Source organism: Heterocephalus glaber, unplaced genomic scaffold, assembly GCF_053883595.1.
Source record: "Heterocephalus glaber isolate CG9 unplaced genomic scaffold, H.glaber_assembly_v1.0 deba00000943, whole genome shotgun sequence".
Classification (NCBI taxonomy): Eukaryota; Metazoa; Chordata; class Mammalia; order Rodentia; family Bathyergidae; genus Heterocephalus; species Heterocephalus glaber.
Genome location: NW_028258175.1, coordinates 4,796,101 through 4,818,628, shown reverse-complemented (window position 1 = coordinate 4,818,628; position 22,528 = coordinate 4,796,101). Strand labels below are relative to the sequence as shown.

Here is a 22,528-nt window from a genome sequence, read left to right as displayed (position 1 = left end):
CCCCCGTGTGTATACACCGCATTTCTTTTATCCATACATCTGTTAATTAGCATCTAGGCTGTTTCCACAGCTTAACTATTTTGAGCTGTAACATAAGTACACATGTATCCTATAATATGCTGTGTTTAATGGTTTCAGAAATATTCCCAAGAGTGGTATAGCCGGATCAAATGGTATTTCTGTTTTCATTTTTTTTCCACAGTGATTGTACTAGTTTACATCCCCACGGACAATGTAGGAGGGTTCCTTTCCCCCAGTATTTATTACCAGTATTTATTATTTTGTATATTCTTGATGGTAGCTGTTCTGGCTGGGGTAGGCTAGAATCTGAGGGTAGTTCTAATTTGCATTTCCCTAATGGCTAAAGTTGTTGAACAGTTTTTAGTAGACTTATTGGCCATCTGTACTACTTTGTTTGAGAAGTGTCTGTTCACTTCATTTGCTCACTTTTTCATTTGGTTATTTGGTTTTTTTGCAGGGGGGAGATGCTGTTTTGATTTTTGATTTTTTTTTTTTTTGGTATGGGGGATTGGACTCAGGACCTTGCGCTTATGAGGCAGGTGCAGTGCCACTGATTTTTAAATTTTTAATATTCTAGATATTAATCCTCTACTGGAAAACTAGCTAGCAAATTTTTTTCCCTATTCTGTAGGTTGTTTCTTCAATTTTTTTTGAGGTTTAAAATAAGTTTATTAAAGAGTGTTCTCAGGAGGGTGACAACTTTGATTTGTCATTAAGAAAAAAGTTATGTTTCTTCATGCTTTGTAATAAAGATGATGTAAGAGGATAGAGTAATAAGCATTTTCCTGCTAGAATTCTCTGATAGTATAACACAGTGTAGTCATTTATGCAATGTTAGAATAAATTTTTAAAAAGTCTCTTTTATGCTTCTCTTCAAAAAGTGATGAATAACAGGAGATGGCATCTAAAAGCCATTTTTTTTCCATTCATTCTATAGTATTGGAGCCAGTATTTTTACCATCGCACGCTACAGTTTTCACTTTATCCACTTTAATAAGTTCTGTCACCTCTCTGAAATCAACATCGTTCAATACAAAAGTCCACACATTATCGCAGAATCTGTATGTCTTTAGAGAGCCCCTGAAATTGACTGTTCCTGACCCTCTGAGCCAATGCTGAATTTATAGCCTTATCAAACTGAAGTAGAACTTGGAGGGCAAGTTGGGGGGGGTGATCTCTTGAGACTGGTTGAGCTCATCTAGGCTTTCCTGAAGACTGTTTCCCAAGGTGGTATTTCTGTATAACTGATATGCCATGACTTAGGAGGAAGAAACTACTTTATTTTCAGGCCTGCATTGATATCCAGTCCCTGCGGGCGCGCGGCGCTTCCTGCTGTGGAAAGCAGCCCAGGCGAGGCCAGGGGGCCACAGGAGGAGCAGCCTAGCCGCCACCTCCTCAGACGCCGCGGAAACCGCAGAATGGGGACCGCGACCTGTTTCTTCATTTTGTTGATTGTTTCCTTTGCTGGCAGAAGCTTTTTAATTTTATGTATTCCCATTGTTGATTGTTGGTATTATTTCCTGTGCTGTTGGAGTCCTAATCAGAAAATCTTTGCTTGGGCTTATGACTTGAGGTGTTTTCCTTATGTTGTCTTTCAGCAATTTCAAAGTTTCTGGCTTTATATCTAGGTCTTGGGTCCATTTTGATTTAATGTTAGTAGAGTCTGAGAGGTAGGGATCTAGTTTCAGTCTTCCATATGTAGATATCCAGTTTTCCCTTGTGTTAAAAAGACTGTCTTTTCTCCAGCATATGTTTTTGTGGCTTTTATTAAAAAATCAGATGGTTGTAGGTTTGTTTCTGTTCTATCCTATTGGTCTACATGTCTGTTTTGGGGCCAGTACCACATTTTTGTTACAATGGCTTTGTGGTATAACTTGAAACCTGGGATTATGATGCCTCCAGCATTCCTCTTTTTGCTTTGTGTATTCTAGATCCTTTCTGATTTCACTTGAATTTTAAGTTTTTTTTATTCCTAGCTCTGATGAGAATGTTGTTAGTTATTTTGATAGGAATTTCCTTGAATCTCTAGATCACTTTTTATATTTTTTGGTTTTTTGAGACAGGTTCTCACTGTCTTGAACTCACTGTGTAGCCCAGGCTGGCCTCAAACTCAGTGATCCTCCTGCCTCAGTTTCTCAGGTATTGGGATTATAGGCGTGCATTACCACGCCTGGCTCTAGGTCAATTTTGATAATATAGCCATTTTAACAATATTAGTTCTGCCATCTATGAGCAAGGGAAATCTTTCCACCTTCTAATGTCTTACTCAACTTTTCTTTAGTGTTCTATAATTTTCACTGTAGAGGTCTTTTGCATCTTTGGTTAGGTTGATTCCTAGGTGTTTAATTTTTTAAAAGATACTTTGAATGGATTGCTTTCCTGATTTCTCAGTGGGCTTATGGTTGCTGTAAGGAACGCAGCTGATTTTTGTGTATTGATTTTGTACAGTGCCACTTTGGTGAGTTTATCAGATCTAAAAGTTTTCTGGTGGAGTTTGGGTCTTCTCTGTAATGATTCCTGTCATCTACAAATAGGGATAACTTGGCTTCTTCCTTCCCAAGTCGTATCCCTTTTCTTTAGTCCTCTTGCCTGATTGCTCTGGCTAAAGTTTCAAGTACCATATTGGACAGGGGTGGCAAGAGCCAACACCTTTGTCTGATTGCTGGTTTTAGAGAAAACGTTTTCAGTTTTCCTCTTTCAGTATGATGTTGGCTGAGGGTTCATTGTATGTGGCTTTTATAGGTTTCATGGAGGGGCCTTGGATTTTGTTGTTGAGATGGGATGTGATTTTCATCCTTGTTGCTATTTATGTGGTGTACTATATTTACTGATTTGCACATGTTGAACCATTCTTGCATTCCCAGATAGATGAAACCATTGTGGTCATGGTGAATGATCGTTTTTTTTTTTTTTGGTACCGGGGATCGAACTCGGGTCCTTGTGCTTGCGCGGCAGGTGGCGAAACCACTGAGCTAAATCCCCAGCCCGTGAATGATCTTTTTAAAGAACTGTTGAATTGTGTTTACAAGGATCTTACTGAGGAATTTAGCATCTGTGTTCATCAAGGATCTTGGTCTGTAGTTTTCTTTTTTGTTGTGTCCTTATCTGGTTTTGATTTCGGGGCAATACTGGCTTCCTAGAATATATTGGAAGCATTCTTTCCCTTTCTGTTACATGGAAATGTATGAAGAGTATTGGTGCTACCTCTCCTCTAGAGGTCTGAGAAAATTTAGAGGCAGACCCATCAGCTCCTGGGCTTTTCTTAGTTGGTAGAGTTTTTTATCAGCATCAGCTTCTTCGCTTGTTATTGGTCTGTTTAGGTTTTTGATATCTTCTTGGTTTAATTTTAGTAGGTCATATGTCTCGACGAATTCATCTGTTTCCTCTAGATTCTCTGAATTTTCTTTCATTTTGTTTTGTTTTTCTGCTTTGAGACAGGGTCTTGCTATGCATTCAGGGTGCCTTGAACTCACTGTGTAGCCCAGGCTGGCCTTGCACTCACAGCAATCCTCCTGCCTCAGCCTCCCGAGTGCTGGGATTACAGGCCTGTGCCACGACATCTGGCCTAGATTCTCTGATTTATTGGAGTATAAATTTTCAAAATAACTTTTAATCCCCTGGATTTCAGCAGTGTCTGTTGTAATTTCACATTTTTCATTTTGAATTTAATTGATGTGGGCTGCCTTTCTCTTTTGGTTAGTTTAGGAAACCGCTTATCAGGCTTCTTTATCTTTTCAAAGAACAAACTGAGGATTCATTAATTTTTTTTACTTTTTTTACTCTTAGTTTAATTAAATTTCACTCTGATCTTTATTATTTCTTTCCTTCTCTTAGTTTTTGGTTTGGATTGTTCTTGTTTTTCTAGGACCTTGAGATGCATCCTTTGGTTATCTATTCAGAATTGCTCTGGTTTTCTAATGTAGGCACTCATAGCTATAAACTTCCCTTCTAGAACTGCTTTCATTGTGTCCTACAGATTCTCATTTGTTGTGTTTCGATTATCATTTGATTCTAGGAATTTTTTTTTTCTTAAGTTCTTTTATTGGTACATTTTAGGTATACAATTTGTTTACATTTATCCTTGGGTGCTTGTACCTGTACGTGATGTATCTTGGTTCTTAGTTTTTTTCCCCATTCCCTGTGTGCCCTTCACCCCCTCCACCCTTCCCTATTTACATAGACTTCATTTCCATTTCTTTTTCTTTTCTCATAGTTTTTCCTTTCCCTCTTTTCCTTTCCCCTTCCCCTCCCTTCACCCCTTCACCTTTGGACCTTTTTTCCTATTTCAAATTATCAATTATTCATTTTAATCATTTTAACTCTTGTTTACACTATCCGTTTCTCACACTAGAGAAACTATTCGGTATTTAAACATGTGTGTCCTATTTATTTCACTTAAAAGTATGGCCTCAATATGCATCCATTTAGCTATAAATGACTCCAGTTTCTTGTTCTTTATGGCTGAGTAGTACTCCATTTTATAAAAAAACCACATGTTCTTTATCCAGTTTCCAGTTGATGGGCACTTGGGCTGCTTCCAAGCTTTAGCTTTGACAAACTGTGTCACTATGAACATGGGTGCACATATATCACTGTGGTATGATTCTTTTAATTCTTTTGGGAAGATACGCAGCAGTGAAATAGCTGGGCCAAATGGGACCTCCAGTCCTAGTTCTTTGAGGTATCTCCACACTGATTTCCACAGTGGTTGCACCAGTTTGTACTCTCACCAGCAATGGAGAAGGGTTCCTTTCTCTCCACACCCCCGCCAGCATTTGTTATTGGTTGATTTCTTGATAGCAGCCACTCTTTCTGGGGTGAGGTGGAATCTCAGTTTTGTTTTCATCTGCATCTCTCAAATGACGAGTGATGGTGAACATTTTTTCATATATTTGTTTGCTGCTTTTACTTCTTTGTCTGAGAAATGTCTTTTCATCTCAGATGCCTATTTTTGAATTGGGTCTTTGAATTTGGGGGGTTTGATTTTTTTCAATTCTTTATATATTCTAGATAGTAGTCCTTTGTCTGCGGTACAGCTGCTAAATTTTTTTTCCCATATTGTAGGTTGTCTGTTAGCTCTGTTGGTGGTTTCTTTTGCAGTGCAGAAGCTTTTTAATAAAATGAGATCCCAGTTGTTGATTCTTTGTGTTAGTTCCCGTGCTGCTGAGGTTTTGTTCATGACGTCTTTTCCTATGCCAATGTCTTCAAGAGTTCTACCTAACTTATCTTCCAGCAAGTTTAGTGTTTCTGTTTTAATATTTAGATCTTTAATCCACTTTGATCTTAGTTTAGTGCATGGTGATAGGTATGGGTCTAGTTTTAATGTTTGGCAGGTTGAAATCCAGTTTTTCCAACACCATTTATTAAAGAGGCTATCTTTCCTCCAATGATGGTGTTTGGCTCCTTTGTCAAAGATGAGGTGGCTGAGTATGTCTGGAGTTGTTTCTGCATCTTCTAATCTATTCTGCTGATCCTCATGTCTGTTCTTTTGCCAGTACCATGCTGTTTTTATCACAGTAGCTTTGTAGCATAGTTTCATGTTGGGGATTGTAATTCCCCCAGCCATGTCTCTGTCTTCTCTGATTTCTTTGGTGACCCATTGATTGATCAAGAGTATATTTTTCAGTCTCTGTCTGTTTGTGTAGTTTCTGTGATGTCTTTTGCCACTGATTTCTAGTTTTAGTCCATTGTGATCTGATAGGATACATGGGATTATTTCATTTCTTTTGTGTTTTTTGAGACTTGTTTTGTGACCTAAAATATGGTCCAGTTTGAAGCCTGTGGGCTGCTGAAAAAAAATGTGTATCTGCTGATGTTAGATGAAGCACTCTGTAGATGTCTGTTAAATCCACTTGACCTGCAGTGTAGTTTACCTGGTTGACCTATTTGTGAGGGCAGGGCATTGATTGTGTTGATGTCTATGTCCTTTTATGGCAAGTAGTGTTTGTTTTAGGAAACTGAATGTGCTAACATTCATTGCATACATATAATTATTATCTCTTCTTGGTGAATCTTCCCTTTGTCAATATGTAGTGATCTTTGTCTCTGAGAAGTTTTGATTTGAAATCAGTTTTGTTGGATATAACTTCCTGTTCCACCACTTAGAGTGTCACTTTCTATCTTTTCACTTTCCATCTTGCCTCTTTGCATATGAGATGAGTCTCTTGCAGATAACATATAGATGGGTCTTGTTTTTTGATCCAGTCTGCCAGCCCATGTCTTTTAATTGGAGCATTAGTACCATGTACATTATGTTTTATTATTGAAGAGTATGTGCCAATTCCTGACATTTTGTTGTTTTTCCAGTGTTTGATTCATTTGTTTCCCTTTTGTTTAACTGCTCACTCTCCCAGTGAGATTGATTCTTTCCCTTGAGCTTGTGGATGTTGTTGTCCTCATTGTCTCTGTTTAGGATTCCTTTAAGTATCTTCTGCAGTGCTGGCTTGATAGTCATGACTTCGTTTAGTTTATCCTTATCTTGGAAGGTCTTCATTTCTCCTTTGACTTTGAAGGAGAAACTTGCAGGATATGGTTATTGGGGTTGGTAAGTTTTTTTTCAGAGCTTAAAAAACTTCATTTCAAGCCCTCCTGGCCTTTAAGGTTTCTGTTGAGTTTTTTCTGTTGGTGCTTTTCTCCAACAGCTTTTATTTTATTTTGTTATTTCATTTTACTGCAGTACTGGGGATTGGATCCTGGGCCATTGCAATGAGCTACATCTCCAACTTTTTAATTTTTATTTTGAGACAGTTGCAGTCTTCCTGCCTCAGCCTCCCAGAGTGCTAGGATTGCAGGTGTGACCATCACACTTGTGTGCCACCACACCTGTCTTCCAATAGCTTTTGATATTCTTTCTTTGTCCTGAATTTCTGGCATTTTGATTATGTTGTGTCATGCAGAGATTCTTTTCTGCTTGTGTCTATTTGGGGTTCTAAATGACTCCTTTACCTGAGTATCTATCTTATTCTGAAGGTTTGGGAAATTTTCTGCAGTAATTTCAGTATAATAGATTTTTAAAAATACTATTAGTTCATTAATTTTTCTTTCTTTCTTTTTTTTTGGTTCTGGAAATCGAACTCAGGACTTTGCGCTTGCGAAGCAGGTGGTGGCACCACTGAGCCAAATCTGCGTTAGCTCATAACTTGACACCCTCCTCAAGGCTGATGATTCTTGTTTGTCCTTTTAGAGTTGTCTGGGAGTTCTTGGATAATCTTTCCATTGCTTCTTACTCTTTTGTGTTATTATTATTGACTGAATGTTCTAGCTCACCCACTGATCATCAAGTCTTCATATCTTTTGTTCTGATTCATGTTACCTACTGCTGAGGCTTTAATTGAAGATTTTTTAATCTGACTTACTGAAGTTTTCATTTTCAGAATTTCTGCTGCTTGCTCAGAACTTCTGTCTCTGTACTAAAGTGATCTTTGACATCCTGCATTGTCTTCCTTGATTCATCTGCTTAATACCACACCAGGGGAAAAATGTGTTCTACCTTCTGCATGTTTCCAGCGTGTGAGGCTTCATTCCTTTAGTGTCATTTGTGTGTTCTGTCAAACACACATTTATTCAACATCATGTGAGAGATGGTAGGCTAAGTAAATTTTGACCAGAGACTTTTCCCGTTGGAGTTAACCTGGAAATATATCAGTGTTCATAGCTCTCTCTCACCTGGTTCACTCCCGCCTGCCATCCTCCCCTAGTCAGGAGTAATTTAATTTAAATCAGTTTTCTCACAAAGACAAAGTTGACAGCAGCCTTACAGCATGTATTAATTGCTCACCTGCCTTACAGTGTTTTCTAATTAATAGTTTAAAATGACAAAGCCACGTAGAGGGTGAGAATTTTAGTGATCATAAAGTAATGATAGCAAATGCTTAGATTTTGTGTACTCTGTACCATACACTGTTCTGAGTTTTACATATATTAACATTTAATTATCCCAACAGGGCATAAAGTAGGTATGAGTACCATCTTGGCTGAGGCACAGGGGGTTAAATCAGCAGCTTGTAATGGCCTCATGGCCATTGTCAAGCCAGGATTCAAATCCAGGCGGTAGAACAAGGGAATATGTGCTGTCCAACACCCTCCATCCCAGCCTCTTCATTAGTACCATCTAAGTCTTGCTGTTCCCTGAGAGAGAGTCATGTTGCTACTTGCCTGGCATCATTGTCGTATGAACTCTGGGAATCCTTTTATATATTGTTAAGTGATGTCTTGCAGAAAAATTCTTTGACAAAATCTATCATTCACTGTGTTAGTTACTTTTCTCTTGCTGAAACAAAATACCCAACACCCAAAGTTGAAGGGGAAGGGGTTTATTTGGCTTACAGTTTGTAGAGGTTTCAGTCCATAATCGGATGGCTCCAAGGCAGGGATGGCAAACAAGCACTGCAGAGGAGAAACAACATGGTACACACAAAAGGGATATGATAGGAAAGGAAGAAGTCAAATTACCAACATGCCCCTCTACATAGAAGACCCAAAAAATTCCAGCAAAAGATTCCTATAATTAAAAACCAAATTCAGCAATGTAGCAGGTTACAAAATCAACACACAGGGCCGGGGATTTAGCTCAGTGGTTCCACTGCCTGCTCCGCAAGCACAAGGACACGAGTTCGATCTCCAGTACAAAAAAAAAAAAAAAATCAACACACAAAAATCAGTAGCATTCTTGTACACTAATAATGAACTTACTGAGAAAGAAATCAGGAAAAAAATACCAGTCACAATAGCACCAAGAAAAATTAAATATCACGAGTCAACAAATGGGATCGTGTCAAATTAAAAAGCTTATGCACAGCAAAGGAAATAACTGAGTGAAGAGACAACCTGGAGAATGGGAAAAATTTTTGCCAGCTATTCTTTAGAGAACTAATACATAGAATACAGTAAGTCCCCAACTTATGAGTGAGTTCTGTTCCAGGAGAATTGTTCATAAGTCAGATTCATTCATAAGACAACAAAGTGAGTCTGGTACAGTACATATGTGAAAGTTCACAACTTGAATGTTCATAAGTCAGGGATTTGCTCTATGTAAAGAACTCAAAAAAATTAGCCCTCCTCCCAACGAAAGACCTAATCAAACAATGGGCAACTGAAATGAATAGAAACCTTTCAGAAGTACAAGTGGCCAATAAATACATGAACAAATGTTCAGCATCGCTGGCCATTAGAGAAATACAAATTAAGACAACACTGAGATCCCACCTTTCCCCAGAAAGAATGGCCATCATCTAGAAATCAAATAATAACAAATGCTGGCAAGGCTGCAGGGGAAATTCCTACCTTGGTGGTAGGAATGTAAACTACTACAACCACTGTGGAAATCAGCATGGAGAGTCCTCCAAAAAACCAAAAATAGAAATTCCATTTGACCCAGCTATTCTCTTTCTTGATGTCTTCCCTGAAGAGTTAAAAGGAAGCATATTTACAATTATCCATCCATACCCATGTTTAATTCTTTTTTTTTGGTACCGGCATCGAACTCAGGACCTTGTGCTTGCAAGGCAGGCACTGGAACCACTAAGCTAAATCCCTGGCCCCATACCCATGTTTATAGCAGCACAATTAGTAATAGCTAAATCTTGGAAGCAGTGTCTATGTCCATCAACAGATGAATGGATAAGGAAACTGTGTTTACACACAATGGAGTAGTACTGTGCCATAAAGAAGGATAAACTTGAGGCATTTATAGGTGAATGGATGCACCTTGAGACCATAATGTTAAGTGAAATACACCCAAACTTTTATCACATGGTTTCTCTTATATGAGAAATCCAAAATATAAATAAAGAGCAAAGTCAAAGATAGATGATAGGAAGCAGGGAATAGGAAGTAGGAGTAGATAGATCTTTCTCAAATGGGAAGGGAATAGAGGGGTGGAGAGAGGGAGGGAAGGGGTGAGAAAGAATGAAGATGTGTTGTGTGCGTGCACCAGCTCCACATGAGCAATGGGAACGTGCTGCAAACATGCTAACAAAAAGTGATGTCTCTTTGTTCCCTTGTTGTGTGACAGAATAATAGTGTGAAGGCCGCAATAGTGACAGTCATGTTTTGTGACATTTTTGCATCTATATAGGTTAATTGTGGCTTTTTTCAACTAGGTTTTTTTTTATTACTTCAAACACTAATGCCATCAGTAGAATAGAAAAAAAAACCAAACAGTACAAAAGGTTAGATCTAGTAAATCTCCCTCCTACCTTTGACTTCAGTCTTCTGACCTGGGAAGTAGTGCGGCTGCATCTGCAATTTCTCTGTGTATATAAAGAGTGTTTTTTTCACCTTGAAGGTAGATGGAAACTTTCTGCTCATTTTCCTCAGTGCCTTGCTTCTGAAACATTTACCTTGAAATCATTCCGTGTCTCTACCTGTGTCTGTTTTCCTACAGGCAGATGTCAGAATTTAACCCAAAATGATGGATATTTATTTGCAGATTTTTCCTACTTCCCATGACATTATAGGAATTTTTTTTTAAATCTTTGCATAGGTATGTGCATCTCTCTAGGATAAGTTGCTGCCAGAGAAATCATGCCATCGCAGGTTGAGCGTCTGGAGTTGGGGTGTGTACTGTCGGTTGCCCTTAAAGGGGCCATGGCAGTTCAGGCTTCCATCACGACATGTGTTAGTGTCTGCTCCTCTGCCCGCACTGCAGGTGTATTTCCAAACACCAGCCTTGACCGGGTCACATTGGGATGCTGTTTTACATTGCATATTTAAGAGCACACCTTCATGCTGATGCCCAGCCTTCTTTTTCCCTTCCAGGTAAACATGGATGATCGCTTTGGGCAGATCATGATTGAAAATCTTTGGAGACGGCAGTGTCACCTGGCAGGAGTGGAAACCTGCAAGTCATTAGAGTCTCAGGTCAGCAAGCAGAGACAAGGACACCCACTGTACCTTTAGCCGTCCCCGAGCGCACGTTCTGCACAGATGAGATGGTGCAGTGCCTGCTGACACAGGCAGCGAGGGCTCCCTGACCCTGGGAAAACCTGTCCTGCTTTGCCGTCTTGATCTGGAAAACACAAATTTACATTTCCTGTGCTCTATTTCATTATGCAAGCTTCACTGTTTTCAATGTAAAATTTCCTTTTTATTATGTAAAAAGTTGAACTATAGGTAGAAGGAATAGTACAATAAACACCCATTGCCTGTCAGCCAGCTTCAGTAATTACTGTTTTATCAGTGTCATTTCACGCATCCTCTCCACAATTGTGTTGCTGCTGCTGTCAGAATATTTTCATGCAAACCCCAGACAACACATGATTTCGCCCTAAATATTTCGGTGAGACTCTCCTCCCAGGAAGGACTCTCTCCCCCCAGTGTGCTCACCGTCAGCAGCAACACACTAGGGAGCGTCTAGTCCTACTCCGCTCTCACTTCCCCCGTGTTTAAAATGTTTCCTGTAGTTGGTGTTTGAATTGGGATCCGTGCGTGGTCCACACTTTGTGGGTGATTGATCGTCTCTCATGGCTCTCTGAATCTGTGGTAGTCCCCGTCCCTTTAAATTGAAAGTTACCGATTTGCATGCAGGAGGCCCCTCCCAGCGCATGTGTCAGTTCTGGCTGCCTTGTGTCACGTGAGCACCTCACACTTTAGAAGTTGCTCATAGGAAAGTTTCTTCCTCTATTCCTTTTTCAATATACTTTATTTTTCTCCCATGATAACAACATGTGTTCCATACAGAAAACTGGAAAGTGCAAAGGAGAGAAATGAGGGGACCACAATGGGGCTTGGAAGGAAGAGTGATCTTAGAGAAACCCCTGTTGCTTAGGGTCTCGGCTCATTGGCCACGCCTCAGCTCTCTGTTTCTCTTCACCTACATTGCAGAGAGAGCGGCTCCTGGCGAATGGGTGGGAAACGGCCTCCGTGCTGGACATGATGGAGTTGTACAGCAGGCTGCCCCGTGCCGAAGTGAGCAGGTAGGGCTGGCCAGCCGGGCTCTGCTGTGTGCACTGGGCATTGAAGGCATGACTTCTGTCTTTGGAGCGTGAGATGCAAAACGAAACCCTCACCTGACTTACTCTGAAATAAATTGCACATTGTTAGCAGCGAGAGTCACTCATTAGCTGTTAGCTGAGATAGAGCTCATGGCAAAAGAGATTTTGTTAGTGAGAATAAACAGTTGCACCTGCAGGATTCCCAGAGCAACCTCTGTGTGGAAATTTTCATAATCCCTGATTTGGAGAGGAGGAAAACGATATTGCCCAAGGATTTCTAAAAAAAAAAAAAGACCTCTGATAGCAGAGTGTTAAGTGGGCTTTCGTAGCCAGTGTTCTAAAACATGGTTTCAGACAGTGCAAGTGCGTGAAGTATGAAGTAGCCATCTGCTCTTCATTCACACTGCAGAGTTAGTTCATGTTAATAAATGGGGGCATATTCTTTTTCTGTGTATATGCAAAGATAAATATCGATAGGTAGATTTCTGTTTTTTGAATCAGTGGATTCATATTACTGGTCTAGAAATTACCCTCTCTTTTCAAAATTTAAAAATAGGACTAATTTATCTTACTATATCAAAATACTGAATGTTCCCCTATTCTAGTTATAGGTATGTAATACTTATATTGCTACGGAGATAGAGTATATCAATATTCACAATTTAAAGAAATTAAAAATGCCTATAGCTGAACATTGGTTGTGGTATCTTGTATTTTATTTACATTTCCCTGTTACAAACAGAACAGAAGATAATAATACTGTATGTTAGTGCCCACTTTAATTCTTTATTTTTTTCTAACAATGACTGTGCTTCCTGCTCTGTGCTTTTCTCTTTCCTTTGGAGACCTCTTGATAAAGTTACAAGATCATGAGAAGAATTTTTCACCTTGCTTTTCCATAGAACCTACTAACATTTGGAAGTATCACTATTTTTTCTATGTATCTAAATGTAATTGGCAACAAAAATCTTTAGAGTTTGAGAAAGTGGAGTCTTCCAGTAACGCATCCTGGATTCTTCTGGAAGCAGCCTTTCTGGCAGGCTTGTCAAAAGTGTTTTGAAGGGCCAGGGATTTAGCTCAGCGACAGGACGCCTGCCAGACAAGCGCAAGGTCCTGAGTTCAATCCCCAGTACCAGAAAAAAAATGTTTTGAATATCCCTGGCATGGCATCTGAAGTGGGACACTCTAGCACCTTTTCCAGATACCCAGGGAGGATTCTGCAGCTAGCACCATCCAGATAGAAAGTAGTGTGTCTCTGGCGCCTTTGTCTCAGTGGCCATAGCCTTCTGAAGACAGCAGGCTGTAACCCTCCAGGAGCCAGTAAGGAGATGGGATGGGGTTCAGCAACCCCAGGGTGAACAGCATCCTAACTTTATGATTGTCACAGTGTGTGTCTGCATTTGTTGGATACCATGGAGTATAAAAAAGAGTTCTAAGCAAGCTTACTCATTTAACAAATGTTGAGTGCCTACTGTGTGTCAGACACATTTTCTGAGCACAAGGGATACAACAATATCAGAATAGACCAGAGAATACAAAATATGTTCAATATATATAGCGAATGTTTAAATTTAAAAATGTATTACAATAAAAGACACATTGCCATTAGTCCCACTCACAGTACTGTCCCTTGCTTCAAATACACATATCCCATTGTTCTTGCCATTTTTTGAAGTAGTTCTGGAAGTCCTTTTTAGTGAGTAGAGAGTGTCTCTATGAAGTGTGATAAAAAAATATAGTGAATGCTGCTGCCAAGTGCCATCCTATAGAATGGCGGGCTTGTTTAAAATATCATGGTGTATCTTCACCCACCTTATTCACTGTCTGGCTCCATGTGACTTCTAGCTCTTCCCCAAAGTCAAAATGACCATGGAAGGTAAACGTTTTGAATCTGTTCAGGACATTGAGGCAGACACAGCAGTGCAACTAGAGACACTCATGAAAGAAAACCTCCAGAACTGCTTCAGAAAGTAGTAAGAATGATGGGATAAATGTGTTTGAAGCAAGAGGAAGTATTTCAAGGGAGACTAATGGCAATGTATCTTTTACTGTAATACATTAAAAAATATTTAAACATTCCCTGTATGTTTTAGTCGCACCTTATTTTCCCGCTCTTAGCAGTTCTCTCATGCCAGTGAATGACTTCATAATTAGTGTTACATTCTGATAGTTGGGAGTAACCATCGTGAAGCCTTTATTACAGTACTGTTTTTTTTCTAGAACATGGTACTAATCTACCTTGGATGTTGTATTAGCTTTCTGTCACTGTGACAAATGCCAGAAATCATCAACTTAAAAAGAGAAAAGGTTTACTTTGCCTCAGTGGAACCTGAGAGTTGGAGGTCCCATTCTCTGATCAGTTGGGCCCGTCACTTTTGGGCCTGTGTGACGCAGCGTATCATGGCAGGAGTGTGCTGTGGAGCCAAGTGCTCGACTCATGACCTGGAAGAGGAGGAGTGGTGCTCAGGGCATCCCTGTGGTCTTTCCTCAAAGGAAGACCTTGGAAATAGATTTGCACTTCTACACCTTTGGGCCTGTGATGGGTAGGCAGCCCTAGCCTACCCTTGAGAGTCCCTTGACACATCCTTCTGGTAAATGAATTTAAAATTCATTTCAAACATTTTTTTCTTATTGCAATTTTACAGTTCTTTTGCAAGGGAGTCAGTCCTTTGCCATTTGTATTGCAGATATATTTTTCTGGTTTGTCTTTTGACTTTGTTTATGGCATTCTGTCTTCTAACTCTTGTTCTTCTTTTGGGGAGAGGGTGCTGAAGTTCGAGCTGAGGCCTCATGCATGCTAAGCAGGCACTCTAGCACTCCACTGCTGAGGGAAACTCCCAGCCCTCTTTCTTGTTTTGTTTTTTGTGCTTTTTTTTGGTACCGGGGATCGAACTCAGGATCTTGCAGTTGAGAGGCAGGAGGTGATGCCACTGAGCTACATCCCCGGCCCTTCTTGTTTTTAATAATAATGAAATTAAAGTGGGATCACACCGTATATACTGTCCTGCAGCTGATTTCTTTTAATGTATTTTGAACATCTCTTTGTATTGGTAACTGTGGGTCATCATTTTCATTTTTAATTGTGTAATGTTATATTTCACTGTTTTGCTTCTCTGCACAGAATAGAATCCCTTGAGTTCCTGGATGAAATGGAGCTTCTGGAGCAGCTCATGCGTCATTACTGCCTGTGCTGGGCGACCAGAGGAGGCCAGGAGCTTGGTAGGATGTTATTCTCTTGTTGCTCTGACCCAGAAATGGGGACTGCTTCTCCCGAGAAACATTCGAGGCATATCTGGAACCTTAGGCCGACAGGAGCTAGAGGACCTTACCACACACGTACCTGTGAGCATGTCTGGAGAATTTTCAGTTACATCTTTGTTTTTATGGCACAGAAATTAGGGAGACTTTTTTTTTTTTTTTGTACCAGGGATCGAACTCAGGATCTTGTGCTTGCGTTGCAGGCGAGGTGCCACTGAGCTAAATCCCTGGCCCAGGAGACTTATTTAAATCAAGTGTCAGTATGAAAACAACAAATCAACCCTTGCAAGGTCTGCTGTGGGATTTCTGCTGTTAAAGGTTAAAGACCTTAAGGGCCTGAGATAGTAATCTTAATAAAAGTACCCAGAGTTTGTCTTTTTCATCAGCTCATAGCCATGTTTATGATATGTTAAGCACACAGGTCATTCCTTGTCTCTAACAAAGCCATGTGGCCAACTGAATTCCACCCTCTTATCTCTGTAATTAAAGTGCAGTTCCAGTCTGAGGTCTGGGGCAGTAGCCATGGCAAGATAGGCATTTAGGAAGTTTCTCCCGCTGTTTGACCGAGTATTGTTTGAAAGGAGCGCAGCCGAAACTGTCACCAAAGGAGGCATTATGCTTCCAGAAAAATCTCAAGGCAAAGTACTGCAGGCAACTGTGGTAGCTGTGGGATCAGGCTCTAAGGGAAAGGGTAGAGAGATTCACCCAGTGACTGTGAAAGTTGGAGATAAAGTTCTACTTCCAGAATATGGAGGCACCGAAGTAGTTCTAGATGACAAGGATTATTTCTTATTTAGAGATGGTGACATTCTTGGAAAATATGTGGAGTGAAGTAAATCACTGAAATGGCATCACAGTACTGCCCATTCCACTGAAGTTCTGCAGTCTTTCATCATGTAAATAATTCCCACGTCTCTTTTATAATAAACTGATGATAACTAAACTAATGACATCCATTGTCTGAAGTTTAGTTTCACTGTACTGGTATACACATTTCCAAATAAAATATGTAAATGAATGGTTTAAAAAAAAAAAAAAAGTGCAGTTCCCTGGCGGTGGCAGAGTAAACCATGAGGACCCAGTGTGGATCCAGATATCAGTGTCTTGTTATATCTTTAGTAATCCTGGCAGTATGATCGTGATCATAGCAGTGTCTTATTACCTCAGTGGGTTTTGCTTCCCTGGTGGTTATTTCCTGGGCATCTCGCTAGCCCAGTGGAGACTGTGTTAGATCTGCCTTTCAGGCTTCCTGCAGATATGATTGATCCTAATGACTCAGGACTTCAGACGAGTAGCTGGGAGAAAGCAGGTCCTCGGTGGAGGCAGGAACTCTTCCCTGTGTGAAATTTCCAGGTTGACATGAGAGCTTATCATTCTACTTATTTATGAATTTACCCAGCTGTGCAGTTCAACACATAGAATCCTTTCAAATTTGTTTTTGATTTAAAATCATTTATTGGTGTGTTTTTACATAAACTGTTACCCTCCCCCAATTATAAAGCAATATAATTTTTAGTAAAGAATTTGGAAATATCTAAAAAGTATGCCAAAGAAAGTAAAATTCATGTGTCTGCCTGTCACTCAGAGATAACCTCTAGGAAACTTTTTCTTTCCATTCTTTCTCTAGCTGTTGTCTTATTTTTAATAATTAGATTTATATATTTATGTAACTTTGATTCCTGACTTATTGAACTTAATTAATACTGTAACATAAGCATTTCCCTCTTGCTGTAGAAACTCTCAATGACTATAAGTTAGGGCCAGGGATTTAGCTCAGTGGTACTGGTGCCTGCCTCGAAAGCGCAAGGACCCAAGTTCAATCCCTGGTACCAAAAAAAAAAAAAAGTATTAGTTTAATGGTTTTATTAAACGATCACATGACTAAGTCTGAATTTACTTTACCATGCTTTTGGAAATGTAGGTTATTTCTAATACTTCTAAGTTAACTCTAGTTCTTACCAAGAAACAACATGCTGAACATTTCTTTTTGTGGTACTGGGTATTGAAGCCAGGGCCTTTACACTTAAGCTACATTCCCAGCCCTTTTTAAAATTTTTAATTTTGCGACAAGGTCTCACTAGGTCACTAAGTTGCCCAAACTGGGGACTTGCAGTCCTCCTGCCTCAGCTTCTCAAAGTGCTCAGGTTGATTACAGGTGTGCACCACTGCACTGGCCATCATGGACATTTTCTGTACGGGAATGATTTGTCTCCACTCTGCCTAGCTGCCTGGGCCGCCAGTGTTCATCTCTGGGTGGTGGAGGAGCTTTATTGCGTTCACTCGAAGTTCAGCAGTTCAAGGGCAGATTTAGAATGTTTACTACAGAGGCCCCATAAATTTTTATTGTGCTTTCTCACTTCGTTTTAAACCACTCATAAACAAACTCTATTGCCCAACACCTTTTACTTATGAAATCTCCTTTCACACTGCCAGGGAGCAGAGCCCAGAGCCAGCTCTAGTGGCCCACAGCAGTGTCACCTGCTCCCCCGTTTCTCTGCTCTGCACTGTCTCTGACAGCCTCCGTTTCCTTCCCAGGTTTGAAGGAGATAACTTGTTAATCCATGAAAGCCTGTCCTGAGCTGGAAGTGGAAGCCTCTGGCCTTTCCCAAGGACACTTCGGAGCTTCCTAGTGATGGGTTGGCCTCATCTGCTGGTCTCTCACACTCAGAGAAACCTCAGTTATGAAGGTGGCTGCACTACTTCCTGTTCCTGTTGATTCGTTGTTGTTTAAATAAATCTCACTTGCCAATTGCCTGTGTGTAAAGCATCTGCTTGTTGTCAGGTGCCACTCTGTGCTTCCTGGACCAGGCTGAGGTTCACTTCTATGATAGTTTAAACCCAAGGATCAGAGTCATCCTATGACCCCAGCTTATTCCCTATGAGTCAGACTCACTTTGTAATCTTGAATCTATTTTGGGATTTCAGCTTCTGTGAGCTTTTTATTACAGCACCTGATATGCCTAGCGTCTTGACCTTGGCCTGTACCAGATGCTAGGGCTGTTCTCTGACTCTTTGCTTCTGCCCTTGCCGGATTAGCCTGCTCAATTGCATCCTTCATCTTGGTTGTTGGCAGGCTGAAAAATGGCCCCCTAAAAGGTCCACGTCCCGATTCCTAGAACTGGTGAATGTGTTATTTCCTGTGGCTGTGTGGTGGAGCTGGTGTTGAAATGAGACAGCCCTGACAACCCGAGTGGGCCTGATGTACTCACAGGAGTCTGCAGGAGAGGAGCAGTGGAGTCAGAGCCAGACTAGCCAGTGGGGTGACAGAAGCAGTGGTTGTGGAGTGATCTGCTTTGAAGATGAAAGAAGTGAAGATGAAAGATGAAGAAGACAAGAAATTCAGGGATCCCCTGGAAGCTGAAAAGGGCAAGAAAACAATCTTCCCTCAGAGGCTCTAGAAGGAGCCAACCATGCCACCACCTTGACTTTGCCTAAATAAAACAGATTCCATATTTCTGTCCTCTAAGGCCGTAAGAGAATAAATCTGTGGGTATTTTGTTTGTTTGTTTTTTGAGACAGGGTCTCCCTACGTAGTTCAGGTTGGCCTTAAACTCACTGTGTAGCCCAAGCTGGTCTTGAATTCACAGTGATCTGCCTGCCTTGGGCTCCTGAGTGCTGGGATTACAGGTGTGTGCCACCACACTCTATGATTCCTTCCATCTGGAAGTGGTCACTCGATTTTTCACAGGACTAGGACTAGCAGCAGCCACCCAACAGGTCTGTAGAACTTGTCTACCCTGTGTCTGCGGTAACCCTGGTGAGCCCAAAACGCCTCTATTATTAGAACCTGTGCAGAGGAGAAGGACTAACCTGGAGAGGACTGGCAACGAGACTTTACCTATGTGCCACCATGTGGAGGATTTAAACAGATGTTGGTCCCAGTTGACACCTTTGCAGGCTGGAGTGAAGCCTCTCCTGGCCATTCAGAAAAGGCTTCAGAGGTAGTCTAGGTGCTTCCTAAAGAAACCATTTCTAGCTTTGGACGACCCAAGCCCTCCACAATGATAGCGGTCCTTTTTTTATCTCCCAAATAACTCAGGAGGTGGCAAAGGCTTTAGGAATAAAGTACCACCTCTATTTCTCCTGGTGGCTCAATCTTCTGGAAAGACAGAGAGAGCCACTCAGACCCTAAAGAGAGCTCTGGCAAAACTGCCAAGAGACGCCTGCTGTCAGTAGCACTCATGAGGGTTTATAACATGCCCCAGACTGGGCTAAGATTCAGCATTTGAGATGCTAGGTCAGTGGGGATTTCTATCCTCTGATACGATAGTGGGCCTGAGACCATCTAGCTCTCACAATATCTCATTAGTCTGGGCCAAGTACAGCAGGCTATCTGAATGTATGAGAACAGAGCCCTGCCAGCTCTTGCCTAAGGGGACCACCTCCTGTCCGTTCTGGAGACCAAGTGCTTATAAAAACTTGGAGAGAGGGGACAGCTACTGACCAATTAAACCCCAGAATGGAAAGGCCCTTCTCAGTGATCCTTGCCACACTCACCGCAGTAAAGATGGCAGAGTTAGATAATTGGATTCATCTTTCTAGAATAAAGCCCGTTTCATCTGAACTGTCTGAAGAACAAGATCACCCAAAAGGAGAAAGCTACTCCTGTGTGCCTCTGGAAATTTGAGATTTCATTTCAAAAAGCCGGACTCCAGTGCCACCACAGGAAGCACTGAAATCTGACCTGCTCCTCATATTTGGCTAATAGTGAAGGGCAAAGGTCATTAACTCTTTTCTCATTGTTGCCTGACAGGTTTTCCTTTCTTCAACCCAGCCAGTGAGCCACAGGACTCCAAGGTAGTTGGAGCACAAAAATCCCCAGTAGATAGGGGGGATTTTGAAGAAGCTGTAAAAGATAAGAGACCTCCACTCTCAGCACCCCATAAAGAATTATGGAGATTAGTGTTTCTCAGGGGGGAATAACAGGAGATTAGGGCGTGGCAAAGCTGGCTCGGGAAGTAGGTGTGACTTGTTAATTACAAGATCCTGGAGCACATGTGCAGAATGGTTCCCAAAGCCCTGTGCATGGACTTCTTACGAGAACTTGAGCAGTCTTTCAGTAGGATGCCTAGACCTGACATCAGCCCGAGACGGGGATCCCAGCACTGCCTCTCAGGACCCGGATGCAGAAGTTCTCAGGTTTCCTTGACATTTGGACAACCTATAAGGACGTAGCTGCCAGAAGGAGCCTGCTATGGTGACTTTCCTTGTGATAGACCACCTTGCTTTCTTCAGGGTGTCCTTTTATCTTGCTTTTTCCTCTTTTACTCAGCCCAAGCTTGCTCTGCAGAGCCAGTTTCTCACTTTTCACTTTTACTTTTTTTTTGGTACCAGGAATCAAACTCGGAACCTTGTGCTTTCGAGGCAGGCAGCAAAACCACTGAGCTAAATCCCCAGCCCCCACTTTTACTTTTTCAAATAAACTTTTCACCGCTTTTTGCTCATTTTGTTCAATTCTTTGAGCTGAGAAGAACCTGGAATCTAACTCTAGAGGAAGAGGTGAGCAACCCAGAACCCGGTAACATTTAACTGACAAGCCACTTTTAGAAGGAGCTCACCAGTTACAGCTTATTTCAGTCAGCGGCTCCAAATGTAAAATGTGTATTCTACACTGCTCCTTAAGACCTGCGAGGGCTCCTGCTCCTCATGGTGTGAAATCCAAGTTCTTGCCACTGCATGCAACACCTAGTAGTTGAATGGTCTGGTCCTTCCCTGTTTGCCCCTTTTGTCGTACTCTCTCCCTGGCCACAACACTCCCTCCATCCTGGTGCTTCTGTAGGGCCTCGGCACCTGCTGTTCCCTTTCCCTATTGGCTCAATCCCATAAAGCCCGGTTTAACACCTGTACCACCATGAAGGACTTTTCTTCTTTTTTTTTTCTTTAATTTATAAAACAATGTGGTACAAATGACATTTGAATTTTACAATAACATGACTACCGTTAGCCCATCAATCTTCGTGGGTATCAGAACTTTAAAGTTCATTTCCATTCACACATTTTTGCTGCTGAAGCCTGTTTCTTCTTTTTTTTTTCAGCATGTGATGTTTATTTTATTTTATTTTATTTTTTGGTACCAGGGATCGAACTTGGGTTCTTGTGCTTTCGAGGCAGGCAGTGGAACCACTGAGCTAAATCCCCGACCCTAAGCCTGTTTCTTAAAGACTCTAGCTGCTTGGCTCTTAGCCACCGTTCTTGTGACAGCGTTTTCTGACCAGCACAGAGAGACAGCAACCAAGCTACCACCAGCAGCTGGTGGAGATCATCTGTAGTGATTCTCTGAGGGTGATTCTTACATGTCTCCACAAAGTCATCAACTGCCTTGGTTATTTCATCAGATGTGCTGTAATCCAGGAATCTCAAAAGGGTCAGGTAGATGCGGAACTTGTTCAATACAAAAGGCAACACTGTGGAGAGAAGGCTGTTCATGTACTCCTCCATATTGGGTGGCAATAGCTAGGGTTGTAAGTGGATCTGGCAGTCTGCAGGGAGGAGTGACCGCCTCTCTGAGGTGATAAGAACATTGATGCTGTAGGGGAATTCCATCTGGTAGTAACTGAAGTCATAATCCACCTTCTGCCAGGTTATCAGGTTGCTCAGGGGAGTCACATTATGAACACCTTGGGTGTTCAACTGCCCTTGCTCCAGCAGAGTTTCATCAATGACCAGGGAAGTGTTGTTGGGCAACTGGAGGAGTCCACTGACCAAGCTATTGGCTGTGTAGTCTTTTGTTTTTTTTTTTGGTACCGGGGATCAAACTCGGGTCCTTGTGCCTGCGCAGCAGGCGGCAAAACCACAGCTAAATCCCTGGCCCTGGCTGTGTAGTCTTTATGGGGAATGAATTTCAAATGGTTCATGTTCTCTATTGTCATCTGTAGATGAAAAGATGCTGGAACAGATGTTGAATAATTCGATATAAATGTTCTGTGAAAGTACTATTCCCTGGGCAACCACTCAGGTTCACGGTAAATTTTCCTAGTGGAAGAACATCTCTTCTTGTGTATATTGTAGAGATGAGATGTAATATAAGGTACTCAACAGCCAAACTGTCTCCCAAAAGGGCATGAGTGAGGAACCCTAGCAGTTCTGTTCTGACTGGAGATAATTCGGACAGGAAACTTGACACAAACTTACAGGTTCTGCTCTCCTCTTTGTTAAGGCAGGCAGGTAACAATGGATTGATGTGCTGCAACTTCTGGGCCAAAACCACATGAATTCTTGGCATTAACGAGGCAGGAGGACCGTGTACCCGCTGCTCCTCTGCCGTATCTGTGCACTCCATGGGGTCCAGCTGCGCACAGGCATCCCTTTCCTCCCTA

The 22,528-nt window shown here is 41.4% G+C and overlaps 1 protein-coding gene and 3 pseudogenes across 2 annotated transcripts in view; 2 read left to right on the top strand and 2 right to left on the bottom strand.

The window, feature by feature from the left end:
* The window catches only part of Lcmt1 (leucine carboxyl methyltransferase 1), a 63,316-nt gene extending 45,352 nt beyond the window's left edge, over nucleotides 1-17,964 (top strand). For both annotated transcript variants that reach the window (XM_004855983.4, XM_004855982.3), the window contains exons 8-11: nucleotides 10,780-10,881; nucleotides 11,845-11,936; nucleotides 15,076-15,173; nucleotides 17,748-17,964. In XM_004855983.4, coding sequence (XP_004856040.1) covers nucleotides 10,780-10,881; nucleotides 11,845-11,936; nucleotides 15,076-15,173; nucleotides 17,748-17,770 — 315 coding nt within the window. In that variant the 3' untranslated portion in view covers nucleotides 17,771-17,964. The remainder of the gene's footprint in view (nucleotides 1-10,779; nucleotides 10,882-11,844; nucleotides 11,937-15,075; nucleotides 15,174-17,747) is intronic.
* On the bottom strand, nucleotides 860-1,331 carry LOC106010353 (transcription initiation factor IIA subunit 2 pseudogene; annotated as a pseudogene).
* On the top strand, nucleotides 15,735-17,741 carry LOC101699499 (10 kDa heat shock protein, mitochondrial pseudogene; annotated as a pseudogene).
* Nucleotides 17,965-20,049: 2,085 nt separating the features above from the next.
* Nucleotides 20,050-22,491, bottom strand: LOC101700689 (mini-chromosome maintenance complex-binding protein-like; annotated as a pseudogene).
* Between the last annotated feature and the right edge of the window lie 37 nt (nucleotides 22,492-22,528).